Source organism: Bos taurus, chromosome 24, assembly GCF_002263795.3.
Source record: "Bos taurus isolate L1 Dominette 01449 registration number 42190680 breed Hereford chromosome 24, ARS-UCD2.0, whole genome shotgun sequence".
Taxonomy (NCBI): Eukaryota; Metazoa; Chordata; class Mammalia; order Artiodactyla; family Bovidae; genus Bos; species Bos taurus.
The window spans coordinates 49,459,007-49,475,427 of NC_037351.1; the positions used below are offsets into that span (position 1 = coordinate 49,459,007).

The window sequence follows — 16,421 nt, forward strand, 5'->3', positions numbered from 1 at the left end:
AGGTTATTGATATTTCTCCCAGCAATCTTGATTCCAGGTTGTGCTTCTTCTAGCCCAGCATTTCTCATGATGTACTCTGCATATTAGTTAAATAAGCAGGGTGACAATATACAGCCTCGATGTACTCCTTTTCCTATTTGGAACCAGTCTGTTGTTCCATGTCCAGTTCTAACTGCTGCTTCCTGACCTGCATACAGGTTTCTCAAGAGGCAGGTCAGGTGGTCTGGTATTCCCATCTCTTTCAGAATTTTCCACAGTTTATTGTGATCCACACAGTCAAAGGCTTTGGCTTAGTCAATAAAGCAGAAATAGATGTTTTTCTGGAATTCTCTTGCTTTTTCCATGATCCAGCGGACATTGGCAATTTGATCTCTGGTTCCTCTGCCTTTTCTAAAACCAGCTTGAATATCTGGAGGTTCACGGTTCACATATTGCTGAAGCCTGGCTTGGAGAATTTTGAGCATTACTTTACTAGCATGTGAGATGAGTGCAATTGTGCAGTAGTTTGAACATTCTTTGGCATTGCCTTTCTTTGGGGTTGGAATGAACACTGACCTTTTCCAGTCCTGTGGCCACTGCTGAGTTTTCCAAATTTGCTGGCATATTGAGTGCAGCACTTTCACAGCATCATCTTTTAGGATTTGAAATAGCTCAACTGGAATTCCATCACCTCCATTAGCTTTGTTCATAGTGATGCTTCCTAAGGCCCACTTGACTTCATATTCCAGGATGTCTGGCTCTAGGTGAGTGATCACACCATTGTGATTATCTGGGTCATGAAGATCCTTTTTGTACAGTTCTTCTGTCTATTCTTGCCATCTCTTCTTAATATCTTCTGCTTCTATTAGGTCCATACCATTTCTGTCCTTTATCGAGCCCATCTTTGCATGAAATGTTCCCTTGGTATCTCTAATTTTCTTGAAGGGATCTCTAGTCTTACCCATTCTGTTGTTTTCCTCTATTTCTTTGCACTGATCGCTGAAGAAGGCTTTCTTATCTCTTCTTGCTATTCTTTGGAACTTTGCATTCAGATGCTTATATCTGTCCTTTTGTCCTTTGCTTTTAGCTTCTCTTCTTTTCACAGCTATTTGTAAGGCCTCCCCAGACAGCCATTTTGCTTTTTAGCATTTCTTTACTATGGGGATGGTCTTGATCCCTGTCTCCTGTACAATGTCACGAACCTCATTCCATAGTTTATCAGGCACTCTATCAGATCTAGTCCCTTAAATCTATTTCTCACTTCCAGTGTATAATCATAAGGAATTTGATTTAGGTCATACCTGAATGCTATGCTATGCTATGCTAAGTCACTTCAGTCGTGTCCGACTCTGTGTGACCCCATAGATGGCAGCCACCAGGCTCCCCCATCCCTGGGATTCTCCAGGCAAGAACACTGGAGTGGGTTGCCATTTCCTTCTCCAATGCATGAAAGTGAAAAGTGAAAGTGAAGTCACTGACTCTTGTCCGACTCTTAGCGACCCCATGGACTGCAGCGTACCAGGTTCCTCCATCCATGGGATTTTCCAGGCAAGAGTACTGGAGTGGGGTGCCATTGCCTTCTCCATCATACCTGAATGGTCTAGTGGTTTTCCCTACTTTCTTCAATTTAAGTCTGAATTTAGCAATAAGGAGTTCATGATCTGAGCCACAGTCAGCTCCTGGTCTTGTTTTTGCTGACTGTATAGAGCTTCTCCATCTTTGGCTGCAAAGAATACAATCAATCTGATCTCGGTGTTGACCATCTGGTGATGTCCATGTGTAGAGTCTTCTCTTGTGTTGTTGGAAGAGGGTGTTTGCTATGACCAGTGCGTTCTCTCGGCAAAACTCTATTAGCCTTTGCCCTGCTTCATTCTGTATTCCAAGGCCAAATTTGCCTGTTACTCCAGATGTTTCTTGACTTCCTACTTTTGCATTCCAGTCCCCTATAATGAAAAGGACATCTTTTTTGGGTGTTAGTTCTAAAAGGTCTTGTAGGTCTTCATAGAACTGTTCAACTTCAGCTTCTTTAGCATTACTGGTTGGGGCATAGACTTAGATTACTCTGATATTGAATGGTTTGCCTTGGAAACGAACAGAGATCATTTTGCTGTTTTTGAGACTGCATTCCAAGTACTGGATTTCAGACTCTTTTGTTGACCATGATGGCTACTCCATTGCATCTAAGGGATTCCTGCCCACAGTAGAGGATATAATGGTCATCTGAGTTAAAATCACCCATTCCAGTCCATTTTAGTTCGCTGATTCCTAGAATGTCGACATTCACTCTTGCCATTTCCTGTTTGACCACTTCCAATTTGCCTTGATTCATGGACCTGACATTCCAGGTTCCTATGCAATATTGCTCTTTACAGCATCGGACCTTGGTTCTATCACCAGTTACATCCACAACTGGGTATTGTTTTTGCTTTGGCTCCATCCCTTCATTCTTTCTGGAGTTATTTCTCCACTGATCTCCAGTAGCATATTGGGCACCTACTGACCTGGGGAGTTCCTCTTTCAGTATCCTATCATTTTGCCTTTTCATACTGTTCATGGCGTTCTCAAGGCAAGAATACTGAAGTGGTTTGCCATTCCCTTCTCCAGTGGACCACATTCTGTCAATGCTGCTCTTACCTGACATCCACTCACAATGGACTGGAAACCAGAGCCACAGAGCCTGTTAATAGTGATAGCTGGGGTCTCTTTTGGGATTCCCACACGCAAACCAACATGTCTTGCCAAGTATATAGCATCTGAAGAACTCTGGAACAGAAGGAAAAGAAAAAGAATTGCCTCTATAAATCTAGGAAATCAAGAAAAAGGACAAAATATACTAAAATGTCCATAATCTTTAAAAAATTATAAACAATTTGGCTCTAAGGTATGACATAATACATACAGGTATAACATATTTTGTACATTAAGTGTGAATGATTTGAATATAAACTGTAATTTGGTTGACTGGTTTTTAAACAAACTAAGTATGAGAAATTCTTTTATTAAATCTTCAGGAGAATACAGAATTTTATAACAATCAGAGCTGTTTAAAAATGTAATACGCTGTCTCAAAGTAGTATGTGCTTTACCAAAGGATGCATCTGAGACTGTGGTTCGCAACCTTGGCTGCACACTGTAATAACCAGGGAAGCTTTGTTAACGTAGAAACACACATAAAACAAGGTTATTTTTTGATCTGTTAACAAATATGTTGTGGCTGGAGGCTCACAGGAACTGTCATTTCACTGGAAACGGTTGTTCAGCAGTTGCTAATTCAGCATACTCTATATGCTGAATATACAAAACGACAAACTATACAAAACATAACTAGTGTGAATATTGAGAACTGACTACCATGAACAGTTGTGTGCCAATAAATTATATGCATGCATATTAAATCACTTCAGTGGTGTCTGACTCTTTGTGACTCTATGGACTATAGCCTGCCAGGCTCCTGTGTCCATGGGGATTCTCCACACAAGAATACTGGAGTGGACTGCCATGCCCTCCTCCAGGGGATCTTCCCAACCCAGGGATCAAATCCATGTCTCTTAAGTCTTTTGCACTGGCAAGCAAATTCTTTAACACTAGTGCCACCTAGGAAGCCCAATAAATTACTTAGGTGAAAAGGAAAAATGCCTTGAAAGAAATAACCTTCCAAAACCAAGTCAAGGAAAAATGGACAATCAGAATAGAACTATAACAAGTGAGTTCAGTTCAGTTCAGTCGCTCAGTTGTGTCCGACTCTTTGCAACCCCATGGACTGCAGCATGCCAGGCCTCCCTGTCCATCACCAACTCCCAGAGTTTACTCAAACTCATGTCCATTGAATCAGTGATGCCATCCAACCATCTCATCTTCTGTCATCCCCTTCTCCTCCTGCCTCCAACATGTCCCAGCATCAGGGTCTTTTCAAATGAGTCAGTTCTTCATAGCAGGTGTCCAAAGTACTGGAGTTTCAGCATCAACATCAGTCCTTCCAATGAATATTCAGGACTGATTTCCTTTAGGATGGACTGGTTGGAATTCCTCGCAGTCCAAGGGACTTTCAAGAGTCTTCTCCAACACCATAGTTCAAAAGCGTTAATTCTTTGGTGCTCAGCTTTCGTCATAGTACAACTCTCACATCCACACATGACTACTGGAAAAACCATAGCCTTGACTAGATGGACCTTTGTTGGCAAAGTAATGTCTCTGCTTTTTAATAAGCTGTCTACGTTGGTCATAACTTTTCTTCCAAGAAGCAAGTGTCTTTTAATTTCATGGCCGCAATCACCATCTGTAGTGATTTTGGAGCCCAAAAAAATAAAGTCTGACACTGTTTCCACTGTTTCCCCATCTATTTGCCATGAAGTGAGGGGACCAGATGCCATGATCTTAGTTTTCTGAATGTTGAGTTTTAAGTCAACTTTTTCACTCTCCTTTTTCATCAAGAGTTCTTTAGTTCTTCTTTGCTTTCTGCCATAAATGTGGTATCATTCTGCATATCTGAGGTTATTGATATTTCTCCCAGCAATCTTGATTTCAACTTGTGCTTCATCCAGTCCAGCATTTCTCATGATATACTCTGCATAGAAGTTAAATAAGCAGGGTAACAATATACAGCCTTGAAGTACTCGTTTCTTGATTTGGAACCAGTCTGTTGTTCCATGTCCAGTTCTAACTGTTGCTTCTTGACCTGCATACAAATTTTTCAGGAGGCAGGTCAGGTGGTCTGGTATTCCCATCTCTTTCAGAATTTTCCAGTTTATTGTGATCCACACAGTCAAAGGCTTTGGCATAGTCAATAAAGCAGATGTTTTTCTGAAACTCTCTTGCTTTTTCGATGATTCAGCAGATATTGGCAATTTGATCTCTGGTTCCTCTGCCTTTTCTAAATCCAGCTTGAACATCTGGAAGTTCATGGTTCACGTACTGTTGAAGCCTGACTTGGAGAATTTTGAGCATATTTTGCTAGCATGTTGGCTTCCCTGTGGCTCAGCTGGTAAAGAATTTGCCTGTAATGCAGGGGACCTGGGTTCGATCCCTGGGTTGGGAAGATCCTCTGGAGAAGGGAAAGGCTACCCATTCTAGTATTCTGGCCTGGAGAATTCCATGGACTGTATAGTCTATCGGGTCGCAAAGAGTCGGACATGACTGAGCGACTTTCACTTTCACTTCACTTTCACTTGCTAGCGTGTGAGATGAGTGCAATTGTGTGGTAGTTTGAGCATTCTTTGGCATTGCCTTTCTTTGGGATTGGAATGAAAACTGACCTTTTCCAGTCCTGTGGCCACTGCTGAGTTTTCCAAACTTGCTGGCATATTGAGTGCAGCACTTTCTTTTGCTGGCATATTGAGTGCAGCATCATCTTTTAGGATTTGAAATAGCTCAACTGGAATTCCACCATCTCCACTAGCTTTGTTCGTAGTGATGCTTCCTAAGGCCCACTTGACTTCACAGTCCAGGATGTCTGGCTCTAGGTGAGTGATCAAACCATCGTGATCATACAAAGATCTTTTTTGTACAGTTCTTCTGTGTATTCTTGCCACCTGTTCTTTATATCTTCTGCTTCTGTTAGGTCCATACCATTTCTGTCCTTTATTATGCCCATCTTTGCATGAAATGTTGTTCCCTTGGTATTTCTAATTTTCTTGAAGAGATCTCTGGTCCTTCCCATTCTATTGTTTTCCTCTATTTCTTTGCATTGATCACTAAGGAAGGCTTTCTTATCTCTTCTTGCTATTCTTTGGAACTCTCCATTCAAATGGGTATATCTGTCCTTTTCTCTTTTGCCTTTAGCTTCTCTTCTTTTCATAGCTGTTTGCAAGGCCTCCTCAGACAACCATTTTGCCTTTTTGCATTTCTTTTTATTGGGGTGAAGACTGAATTAATTAGTACAAAACACTACTCACAAAAAAAGCCAGATGGGCTTCATTACTGAATTCTACCAAACATTTAAAGAAGATACCAATTATTCACGAACTGTTCCTAAAGAATAGAAAAGGATCACTTCCCAACTCAGCATGAAGCCAAAATTATACTGATAAAAAATCAAAGATATCACAAAAATTACTGATTAATATCTCTTATGAATATGGATATAAAAATCTTCAACAAAATACTAGCAAGCAGAATTTAGCAATTTAGAAAAAGAATTATACACTATGATCAGTGCAAGGGTCATCGAGAAATGTAAGGTTGTTTCATCACCTGAAAGCAATTAATATATCACATTGTATCAACAGAATAAAAACCAAAAATCATATTATCTCAGTTGACATAGAAAGAGCAACTGACAAAAATCTAACAACTTTTCATGATAAAAACACTCAACAACCTAGGAACAGAAAAAGAATTTCCTCTATCTGATAAAGGAAATCTACAAAAATCCACATAACACCATACTTAGTGCTGAAAGACCAGAGGCTTTCCCCCACAGTATCAGGAACAAGAGAGCAACATCCATTTTTTGTCACTTTTATTCAACATCAGAGGTTCTAGACAGAGTAATGAGGCAATAAAAATAAATACAAAAGTAAAAGAAATACAGATTGGAAAGGGAGAAGCAAAATTATCTCTGCTCTCAGATGACATGATGTTATATACAAAAAATCCTAAGTAATCAACTAGAAAACCATTAGAACTAATAAATGAGTTCTGCAAGGTTTCAGGATATAAGATTAAATATAAAGATCAACTGTATTTCTTTTTTCTTAAAATCAACTGCATTTCTATACACTTGCTATTAACAATCTGAAAGTTAAATAAGAAAAGTTTCATTCACAGTAGTATGTAAAAGAACAAAATAGTAATAAATTTATAAAAGAAGTGCAAAATTTATATTCTGAAAACTGTAAGACATTGTTGAAAAAATTAAAGAGGATTTATACAAAAAACATGCCATATTCACAGATCAGAAAACTTACTAATACTGTTGAGATGGCAATACTCCGCCAACTGACCTACAGATTCAAAACAATCCTATCAGAATTGTAGCTGACTTCTTTGAAGAAATGGATAAACAGATTCTAAAATTCATATTTTAGAATTGCAGGAGACCCAGAATAGCCAAAACAACTTTGAAAAGAAAAACTGAGTAGGAGACTCACATTTCTTTGATTTCTAAACTTACTATGAAGTAGTGATAATCAAGATAATCAAGACAGTGTGGAACTGACATATAAAGGGTAGACATACAGATAAGTGCAATAGAATGTGGAGTCAAAAAATAAAATCACGTGTCTATGGTCAGCTGATTTTCAATAACAGTGCCAAGACCATCCAATGGGAGAAAGAAGAGTCTTTTCAAATGGTGCTAGAACAACTGGATAGTCATATGCAAAAGAATGAATTTGAACCTGTACCTCAAAACATATATAAAAATTAAATAAAAATAAACCAAAGACCTAAATGTATGAGCTAAAACTAGAAGAAAACATAGGAATAAATCTTCACAACCTTAGATTTGGAAATAGATTCTTATATAATGACACCAAAAGCCTGAGCAATAACAACCAAAATTGGGCTTCATCAAAATTCAAAATTTTCATACTCTAGAGGATATAATTAAGAAATAAAAAGATAATCAAGTATAGAAAAATATTTGTAGATCATAATTTCTGTTAAGGGACTTGTATCTAGGATATAAAAACAACACTTATGAATCAATAATGAAAAGACAAATAACTTAATTAAAAAGTGGGAAAAGGATATTAATTAGACATTCTCCAAAAATCCACCTGCAATGCAGGAGACCCCAGTTTGGTTCCCAAGTCGGGAAGATCCACTGGAGAAGGGATAGGTTATCCACTCCGGTATTCTTGGGCTTCCCTTGTGGCTAAGCTGGTAAAGAATCCGCCTGTAATGTGAGAGACCTGGGTTTGATCCCTGGGTTGGGAAGATCCCCTGGAGAAGGGAATATAGCTACCCTCTCCAGTATTCTGGCCTGGAGAATTCCAGGGACTGTGCAGTACATGGGGTCACAAAGAGTCAGACAACGCTGAGTGACTTTCACTTTCAAGAAGATATAGCAATGGACACAAGCTCATGAAATTATGTTCAGTATCATCAATCATCAGGGAAAGGCAAATTAAAACCACAGTGAGATACTACTTCACATTCACTAGCATGGCTATAGTAATTAAAAAAAAAAAAAGACACACAATAACAAGTGTTGACAAGAATGTGGAGAAAGTGGAACCTTCATACCCTGTAGACGGGAATATAAAATGTTTAGCCGCTTTGGAAAGCAATCTGAAAGCTTTGAAACAACTAAATGTAGAGCTAACATATAACCTAGCATTTATACTCAGGCATACACCCAAGGGAAATGAAAACCTGTGTCCACACAGAAACTTGTACATGATGTTCAAAGCAGTATTATTCACAGGGGACAGTTGTGCACCTCTCTCTGAGCCTTCTCCCAAGCTCTAAGAGCTGAAAGCACGCAGTGGAGGAGGTGGCAGTAGTCTCAAGGCGTCTCACCCAGTCTGGAAACACCTTATAAGCCAGAAGAGCAGTGACTGGGGCTCTAGTACTGTCAGTGGCAGGGCTTCCCAGGTGGCTAGCGGTAAAGAACCCACCCGCCAATGCAGGAGATGTTAAGATGCACGTTCAGTCCCTGGGTTGGGAAGATCCCCTGGAGGAGGGCATGGCAACCCGCTCCAGTATCCTTCACTGGAGAGTCCCATGGACAGAGGAGCCCGGTGGGCTATATAGTCCATAGGGCTACACAGTCAGACACGACTGGAGGGACTTAGCACACACGCACTGGTGGTGGCAAAGCACTAAATGTAGAGCCTCCATCCCGTCAATGAGGTGTGGGAAGAGTAAGAGCATCCCCATATCTTGACCACACTTTGAAGGCATATTCAGCTTTCAATTACTGCAAATGAATGATCTATTTTGTACACCATATACAGCAAGGTAGAGGGTAAAAGAGCTTCTCATTCCCCAAAACAAACATTGACCAAACTTCTACTGTGTGTAAGAAATTATACACGACGTACTGCATTGCTTAGGCTTGCTATTCTCCCCAGGTGGCACACAGAGAGAACCAATTTACTTCAAGTAAGTCAAGGAAATTAATCTGTTATTTAAGAAGCAATGAAATGTATCCCAAGTCCCAGACAGATATGTAGTTTCCAAACATATGCTCCTTTGAATTATATATGCCACTGCTTCGGGGGTCAGGGAATTGCTTAAATTATGAATACCTTTAACTATTATTAACTAGTAGACCATTATGACATGTTAAAGGAATTATTTTTAGAAACTGATAAAAGAAAGCAGTAGGAGTGAACACTTCCCTTCTGCCCTACTAACCTGCATGACATTGCCTACGACGACACTGTCGACAGTTTCCGGTGAGACTCTGCCAGCAGACAAGGCAGCCCTGGCAGCAAACTCAGCCATGTCAGTAGGTGTGAAGTCTTTCAGAAGACCCCCATAAGCTCCAAAGGGGGTCCGCTTAGCAGCGACGATGAACACACCTATTGCAAGGAGAATTTATAAGCAATTGCACATTCGTCAGCAGCATCCCTAACATGCTTTAAATAATTCTCTGTGCACTTTACTATAAAGCACAACTTTCAATTAAATGACTGAAAATCTCCGTCGCTTAGTACATAGCATGGGTCTCACACACACACAAGCTGTCCTAAGGGTTATCATTTTGATCAATACCTGCATGCGGCACCAAGAACTGCTTGGCAGGCTACGATGCAAATGCAAATCCATGTTGGCTGGACATTTTTATAAACTGATTATTTGCTGATGATTTGTTGAAAATGGAAATGCTTCTATTTGCTGAAATATATTGCTTAGTCACAGAATCAAAGAATCTCCCAACTAAAGGTGCCTGAAGGCCAAGCACTCACACCATGCACGCCCTCCAGACTATTTCTGATGAAAGGTCCTCTCTAACTTATGCTAAAGGCATGCTCTATTGTGTGAAGCAGTGTTACCATGAACGGGCAATAGAAACTAACGATTTTTTTCTCATACTGAACTGGCTTGGCTTACCAAATCTTCCATCCACCAATCCCAGTTCTATCCAAATGCATCCCAAACTCAATTTATATAGCTTCTAGAACATATGCTGCTTTGAATTTGTATTATATATGTCACTGCTTCTAGAGTCAGAGGATGACTCAGATTACAAACTTCAAATAACTGGAACTATTATCTGTTACTCTTAGAATAAAACAGGCAAAATAGATATGCTGTTATCATGGGTAGCCCCTCCAGTACCTGATGTCAGCTAACATGTAAAATTCCCCAGACCTAAATTCTCTTTTCTGAAGTACGTAAAAAGTATCCTTTCAATAATTCTTTAATTCTGGCTGTTTTCTTCTAAAGATACTCTCGTTCACTAACATCCCTATTTTAATGTGTGTCAGAGTATAACAAAGTTTCCTACATTTGACCTAACCACAAAGGACACAGAGGGATTATCTATACACCTATTAATACAAAGACTACAAATCTGCAGTATCACTATTGGTTCAACTGGTGTCCCTGTACAGACAGATACAAACTGCCCCTTCTCAAGGCACTCTAGTGCCACCAAAGGAAAAAAAGTCATGTTCAACAAATCTACAGGGACTAGGATGTGAGTGGCACCCACTAGAGTAGCAAAATGCAAAAATGCAAAGCCTGCGTACTGGGGAACAACATCAGTTAACAGCTGCTTCATCACATTAACATTTATTAGGCACTAGACATCTCGTCACTTGTCATATAATATCTAATCGTCCCAAACAACTCTGCAAGGTAAATATTACAGTCAACATATCGGGGGTACTTACTGTATGACAGACTTCAGGCTTTATGCTTTACATAGGCTAAATTCTCTCAAAGACAATCTGAGCACACATTTTCACATCTTGCCAAGAAACTATGAGACTTTTTAACAATGGGTTTGTGCCCAGATACACAATTCTCCTTTATGTTAGGGATCTCTTTTGATAGAACAAACTAAACCTATCCTAAAAAAAATTCCAGCTTTTTCTTTGGTTTCTACTTTGAGAAATTTACAGTCTAAAAGAATGTTAGGAGCAACATACATAACTACAATTTAGAACAGATCTGATTGGTTCTTTAAAGATAAAGTATTCAGATATTTACAAAAGGCCATAAATATTAGTTTAAAGTGAAAGTGTCACTCAGTCATGTCCAACTCTTTGCGATCCCATGGACTGCAGCCCATCAGGCTCCTCTGTCCATGGAACTCTCTAGGCAAGAGTGTTTGCAATTTCTTTCTCCACGGGATCTTCCCGACCCAGGGATTGAACCCGTCTCTCACATTGAAGGCAGACTCTTTACCGACTGAGCCACCAGGGAAGCAAAATATTAGCTTAGTGCATTACAAATGTTTTCCTCTCATAGATGGGTTATTCTGTGGCACTGCACCTTCCCGTCTGCGTGCTCAGTTACTAAGTCATGTCCAACTCTTTGTGATCCCATAGACTGTAGCCAGCCAGGTTCCTCTCTCCATGGGGATTTCAGGTAAGAATACTGGAGTGGGATGCCATTTCCTCTTCCAGGGGCTGTTACAGACTTAGGGATCAAACCCTTGTTTCCTGCATTGGCAGGCGAGTTCTGTAGCACTGAGCCACCAGGGAAGCCCATGCCTTCCCATAAATGTCCTCTGATCCTCCTTGATTGACAGTCTCAGCCTTTTTTCATATCAGTGTTTACTTTATTTCATTTTTCTTTCCCCTTTGTTTGCTTTCTTCCTAATTTTGGTACAGTCCTATCTCTGGTCATTGCCTAGTATGCTCCTATTTGGCCAACTCCAATAGACACTGACGACAGAGAAGAATGGCTTCCTCAAGTGCCCAGAAAATGAACAAAAATAGGCAAGTGAAGCGTAGATATGGAAAAAGGGAATAGCACATGGTGAATCTTAAGTTGCTTATAGTTGTTAACTTGAAGGCCAGCATTCTACACTGAAGAGAATGGCTAGAATTAAAAAACTCAGTCTGGCTGGCTTGAAGAATAAGAAAACTGAGTTTGCAGCAATCACAGCTACAGGGAACTGAGGGGGGTTTGTGAAAGTAAAGGACCACAGTGGGGAGCCCAAATATCCAGCTGAATCCTTAATCATGTACCTGTGGGGCCAACTACATGCACCGCCGCTAAGGCGAAATGAATTGAAGTTAGCTTTGAGCTGCTGCCCTCTACAGGGCAGACAGAGTTTGCAGTTTGAAGTGAAGTGAAAGTCACTCATTGTGTCCGATTTCTTGTGACCCCAGGGACTATACAATCCATGCCAGAATTCTCCAGGCCAGAATACTGGAGTGGGTAGCCTCTCGCTTCTCCAGGAGATCTTCCCAACTCAGGGTTCTAACCCAGGTCTCCGGCATTGCAGGTGGATTCTTTACCAGCTGAGTTACAAGGGAAGCCCAAGAATACTGGAGTGGGTAGCCTATCTCTTCTCCAGTGGATCTTCCTGACCCAGGAATCAAACCAGGGTCTTCTGCATTGCAGGCAGATTCTTTACCAACTGAGCTATGAGGAAAGCAGTTTGAGTTCAGCCAATTAAATGTCTACAAAAATAAATAGTTAACAATAAATAAGTCAATACTTTTTGGAAAGTAGCAGAATTCAGTCTCTACCACGGTTCATCTGCACTGTCCACCACACAATCCAAAATTAATCCACATAGGAACAGGAAGATACAAACATATCTCCGAGGTATTACAGGTTTGGTTCCACACCACTGCAATAAAGCAAGTCACATGAACTTTTTGGTTTTCCAATGCATATAAAAGTTATATTTGTACTGCAGCCTATTAAGTGTGCAACAACATTATGTCTAAAAAATTTACATACTAACCATCATCTGAGCCTTCAGTAAGTTGTAATCTTTTTGCTGATGGAGGGTTTGAAACATTGTGAGAATCAAAATGTAATACATTTTGGGAGAAAATGTTGTAGGAAAAATGGCACAAATAACTTGCTTGACTGCAGGACTGCCACAAACCTTCGACTTGTAAAAAACAAACAAAAAAATCTGCAGTATCTGCAATTCACAAGCAAATGAGGTATGCCTGTGCAACTCATCCTGAAGATAAAAGACAATTGACAGAGATGGACCGCAACATGACCCAGATGTTAGAATTTGCAGATAAGGATTTTAAAGCGGTAGTCTCTCATAACTATGTTCCAAAATATATAGAAAAATATGTTCATAATAAGGGCTCAGACAGCTCCACAAAGAAAAAGAAGATTAAAGGAAAAAACCAAAGTGAAAATTCTAAAACGGAAAAATACCTGAAATAAAACGTGTACTGAATGGGTGTAGTAGCAGAATGGAAGTGAACGGAGTAAGAGTCAGTGACTCTGAAATAGATAAACAGATATTATGTAATCTGAAGAACAGGGGGAAGAATATTGGGAAAAACAAAATAAAAACCAAAAACATGGGTAGAACCTCAAAGTCTACTGCAATTGACCTCAAAGTCAAAGGCAAGTCAATGGAAAAACCATAGTCTTTTCAGTAAGTGGTGCTGGAACAACTGAACATTCGCATGCAAACAACAATAAAGCAGACAGACCTTACACCTTTCATAAAGATTAGCTCAAACTGGATAGACTTACATATAAAATGCAAAAACTATAGAACTCCTAGAAGATACCAAAGGAGAAAACCTAGGGGACATTTGGTTTGGTTTGGTGATAACTTTTTTAGATACAACACTAAAAGCACAATCCAAGAAAGAAAAACTTGGACTTTATTAAAATTGAAAACTTCTACTCTTCAAAAGACACAATTAAAAGCACAAAAAGACAAGCCACAGACTGGGAGGGAATACCTGCAAAATACTTATCTGATAAAGGATATCAGATAAGTATTGTATGTGTATCTAAAATATACAAAGATATGTGTATCTAAAACATACAAAGAACTCTTCACACTCAATAAGAAATTAATGACCCAGCTAAAAATGCATAAAAATGTGCTAATCAAAGATACTATACAAATGTCAAACAACCATATGAAAAAATGCTTGATATCGTGTTATTAGGCAACTGAAAATTAAAACAACTCTGAGATTCCATCTCCCAACTAAAATCCAAAACACTGCCAACACCAAACATTGGTGATGATAGGGAGCAAAAGAAGTTCACCCGCTGATTCTGGGAATGCAAAATGGTACAGCCACTTTGGAAGAGAGTGTGGCAGTTTCTTCCAACCCTAAAACTAAACATATGCTACTCACATGATCCAGTAATCACACTCCTTTGTATTTACCCCAATGAGTTGAAAACATGTCCACACAAAAACCTGCACACAAATGTCTATAGCAGCTTTACTCATAACTGCCAAAACTTAGAAGCAGACAAGATGTTCTTCAGTAGGTGAATGGATAAGCTGTGGTACATTCATACAATGGAATATTATTCAGCAATAAAAAGATATGAGGTATCAAGTCATGAAAAGACATGAAAGAAACTTAAACTCATACTGCTGGTGAAACAAGCCAATCTGAAAAGACAACACACTATATGATTCCAACTATATAACACCTCGGAGAAGGTGATGGCACCCCACTCCGGTAACTCTTGCCTGGAAAACCCCATGGATGGAGGAGCCTGGTGGGCTGCAGTCCATGGGGTCGCGAAGAGTCGGACATGACTGTGCGACTTCACTTTCACTTTTCACTTTCATGCACTGGAGAAGGAAATGGCAACCCGCTCCAGTGTTCTTGCCTGGAGAATCCCAGGGACAGGGGAACCTGGTGGGCTGCCGTCTATGGGGTCGCACAGAGTCAGACATGACTGAAGCGACTTAGCAGCTGCAGCAGCATATAACACCTAGAAATGGCAAAATTATGGAGACAGTAAAAAGACCAGCAGCTGTCAGGGGTTGGGGGCTGTAGGGAAGGAGAAATGAACAGGTAGAACACAGGGAAATTTTAGGGCAGAGAACTACTCTTTATGGTACTATAATGGTAGATATATGTCATTATACATCTATCAAAACCTACAGGACTACACAACACAACAAATGAAACTTAATGTAAACTATGACCTTTAGTTAAAAATAATGTACCAGTATTGGTTCATCAACTGTAACAAACATACCACATTAATGAAAGCTGTTAATAATAGGGGATAATGGAGTGGGATGAGTTAAGTGTATGGGAATGCTCTGTACTTTGTATTCAACTTTTCTATAAAACTAAAAGATAAATGTACAGATTCAAGCTCAGTTAACCCCAAATTGAATACATGCAAAACACATGCACACACTCATCCTGGCACAGCACTGCCAAACTTCTCAAAACTAAAGAGAATGTGAAAATCTCAAAAACCAGAAAAAATGACATTACATACACAGAAATGATTTGAATGAACCCTGGCTTTTCAGAAACAATGAAGGCAAACTTCCTTTGCTTCTCCATAAATTTCCATTCATAGGTTTCTTCCTTGTACTTCATAATCTAAGAAAGCATTTTCATGTGGGAAGTTCTAATGGTAAAATATGAGAAACCTACAAAATAGTGTGTGTGTGTGTGTGTGTGTGTGAAAACAAAAACAAAAGCAAGAATTTCCCCTTTCCTTACATCACATCTGTTTCCTTGGTGCTCCCAGACTGTAAAGTAAGCAGGAGTAAGGCTAACACTGAACTAATACAATGATTTTGAATGGGGAAAATGCTATTAAGCATTTTAAAAAATTATTTAAAAAAAATCTGGTATGTGTGATTTTTTTTCCCCATGTCATAAACTGGATACCATGGCAATAATTATTAATATCTGATCTGATGTCAATTTTGTGTGCATGTTAAAAGGTCTAAAGCCTAACAATCATTAACCAGACTAACATCTATGTATTTTAAAAGACTTTGGAAATTCAGGGGCTAAAGATTTCCACTAAAGACAGTGAAAAGACAGATTAATCCAAGGCATAATGAGTCAGAAATGCCAAGAAAGGGCCCGGCAAGGTGGCAAATGTGACCGTACAGGAAAAAATAACACGAGAAAATAAAGAGGAATTCTGCCTTCTTTTCTATTACATTGTTAGGAAAATATTTACTCATTTAATCACAACAACTGCTGACAGCAAACAAAGTTAGCAAGGACAACTGCTGCTTCTGTACCCGCTTCAGTTGCAGGATTAATTTGGCAGCCCACCAACATGCTTTGCAAGGCTGTACAAACACTCCCAGCAAAGCTAAGGTAACAGTAAGACAATTACTATTGGGGGCAACCTTCCAACCAAGTCCTTGGATGGGTGCTAGTAAAAAACCTGGGTACTGGTTCTACTTGAAGATAGAAATCTGATTAATGACAATCTTTACCAAAGTCAATTTTGTTCCCATTTAAATGTGTCCTTTTCCTTACAAGAATTAGTCAAACTTTCTCTCTTACTCAATAGTCCTGCAAGCACTTAGTATGTTTCTTGAGAGACGAGTCCATCTGTATCCTGGTGGTGATGGTGGTTTTGTCGCT

The 16,421-nt window shown here is 39.5% G+C and overlaps 1 protein-coding gene across 3 annotated transcripts in view; it reads right to left on the reverse strand.

Annotated features, from left to right (window-relative positions):
- ACAA2 (acetyl-CoA acyltransferase 2) overlaps positions 1-16,421 on the reverse strand; it is a 34,951-nt gene that overhangs the window by 16,570 nt on the left and 1,960 nt on the right. For 2 of the 3 annotated variants that reach the window (NM_001035342.2, XM_059880818.1), the window contains exons 2-3: positions 9,283-9,449; positions 2,614-2,742 (exon numbers count right to left, since the gene is read on the reverse strand). In NM_001035342.2, the coding sequence (NP_001030419.1) occupies positions 2,614-2,742; positions 9,283-9,449 (296 nt within the window). The remainder of the gene's footprint in view (positions 1-2,613; positions 2,743-9,282; positions 9,450-16,421) is intronic. The other variant, XM_059880819.1, reaches the window with a different exon arrangement.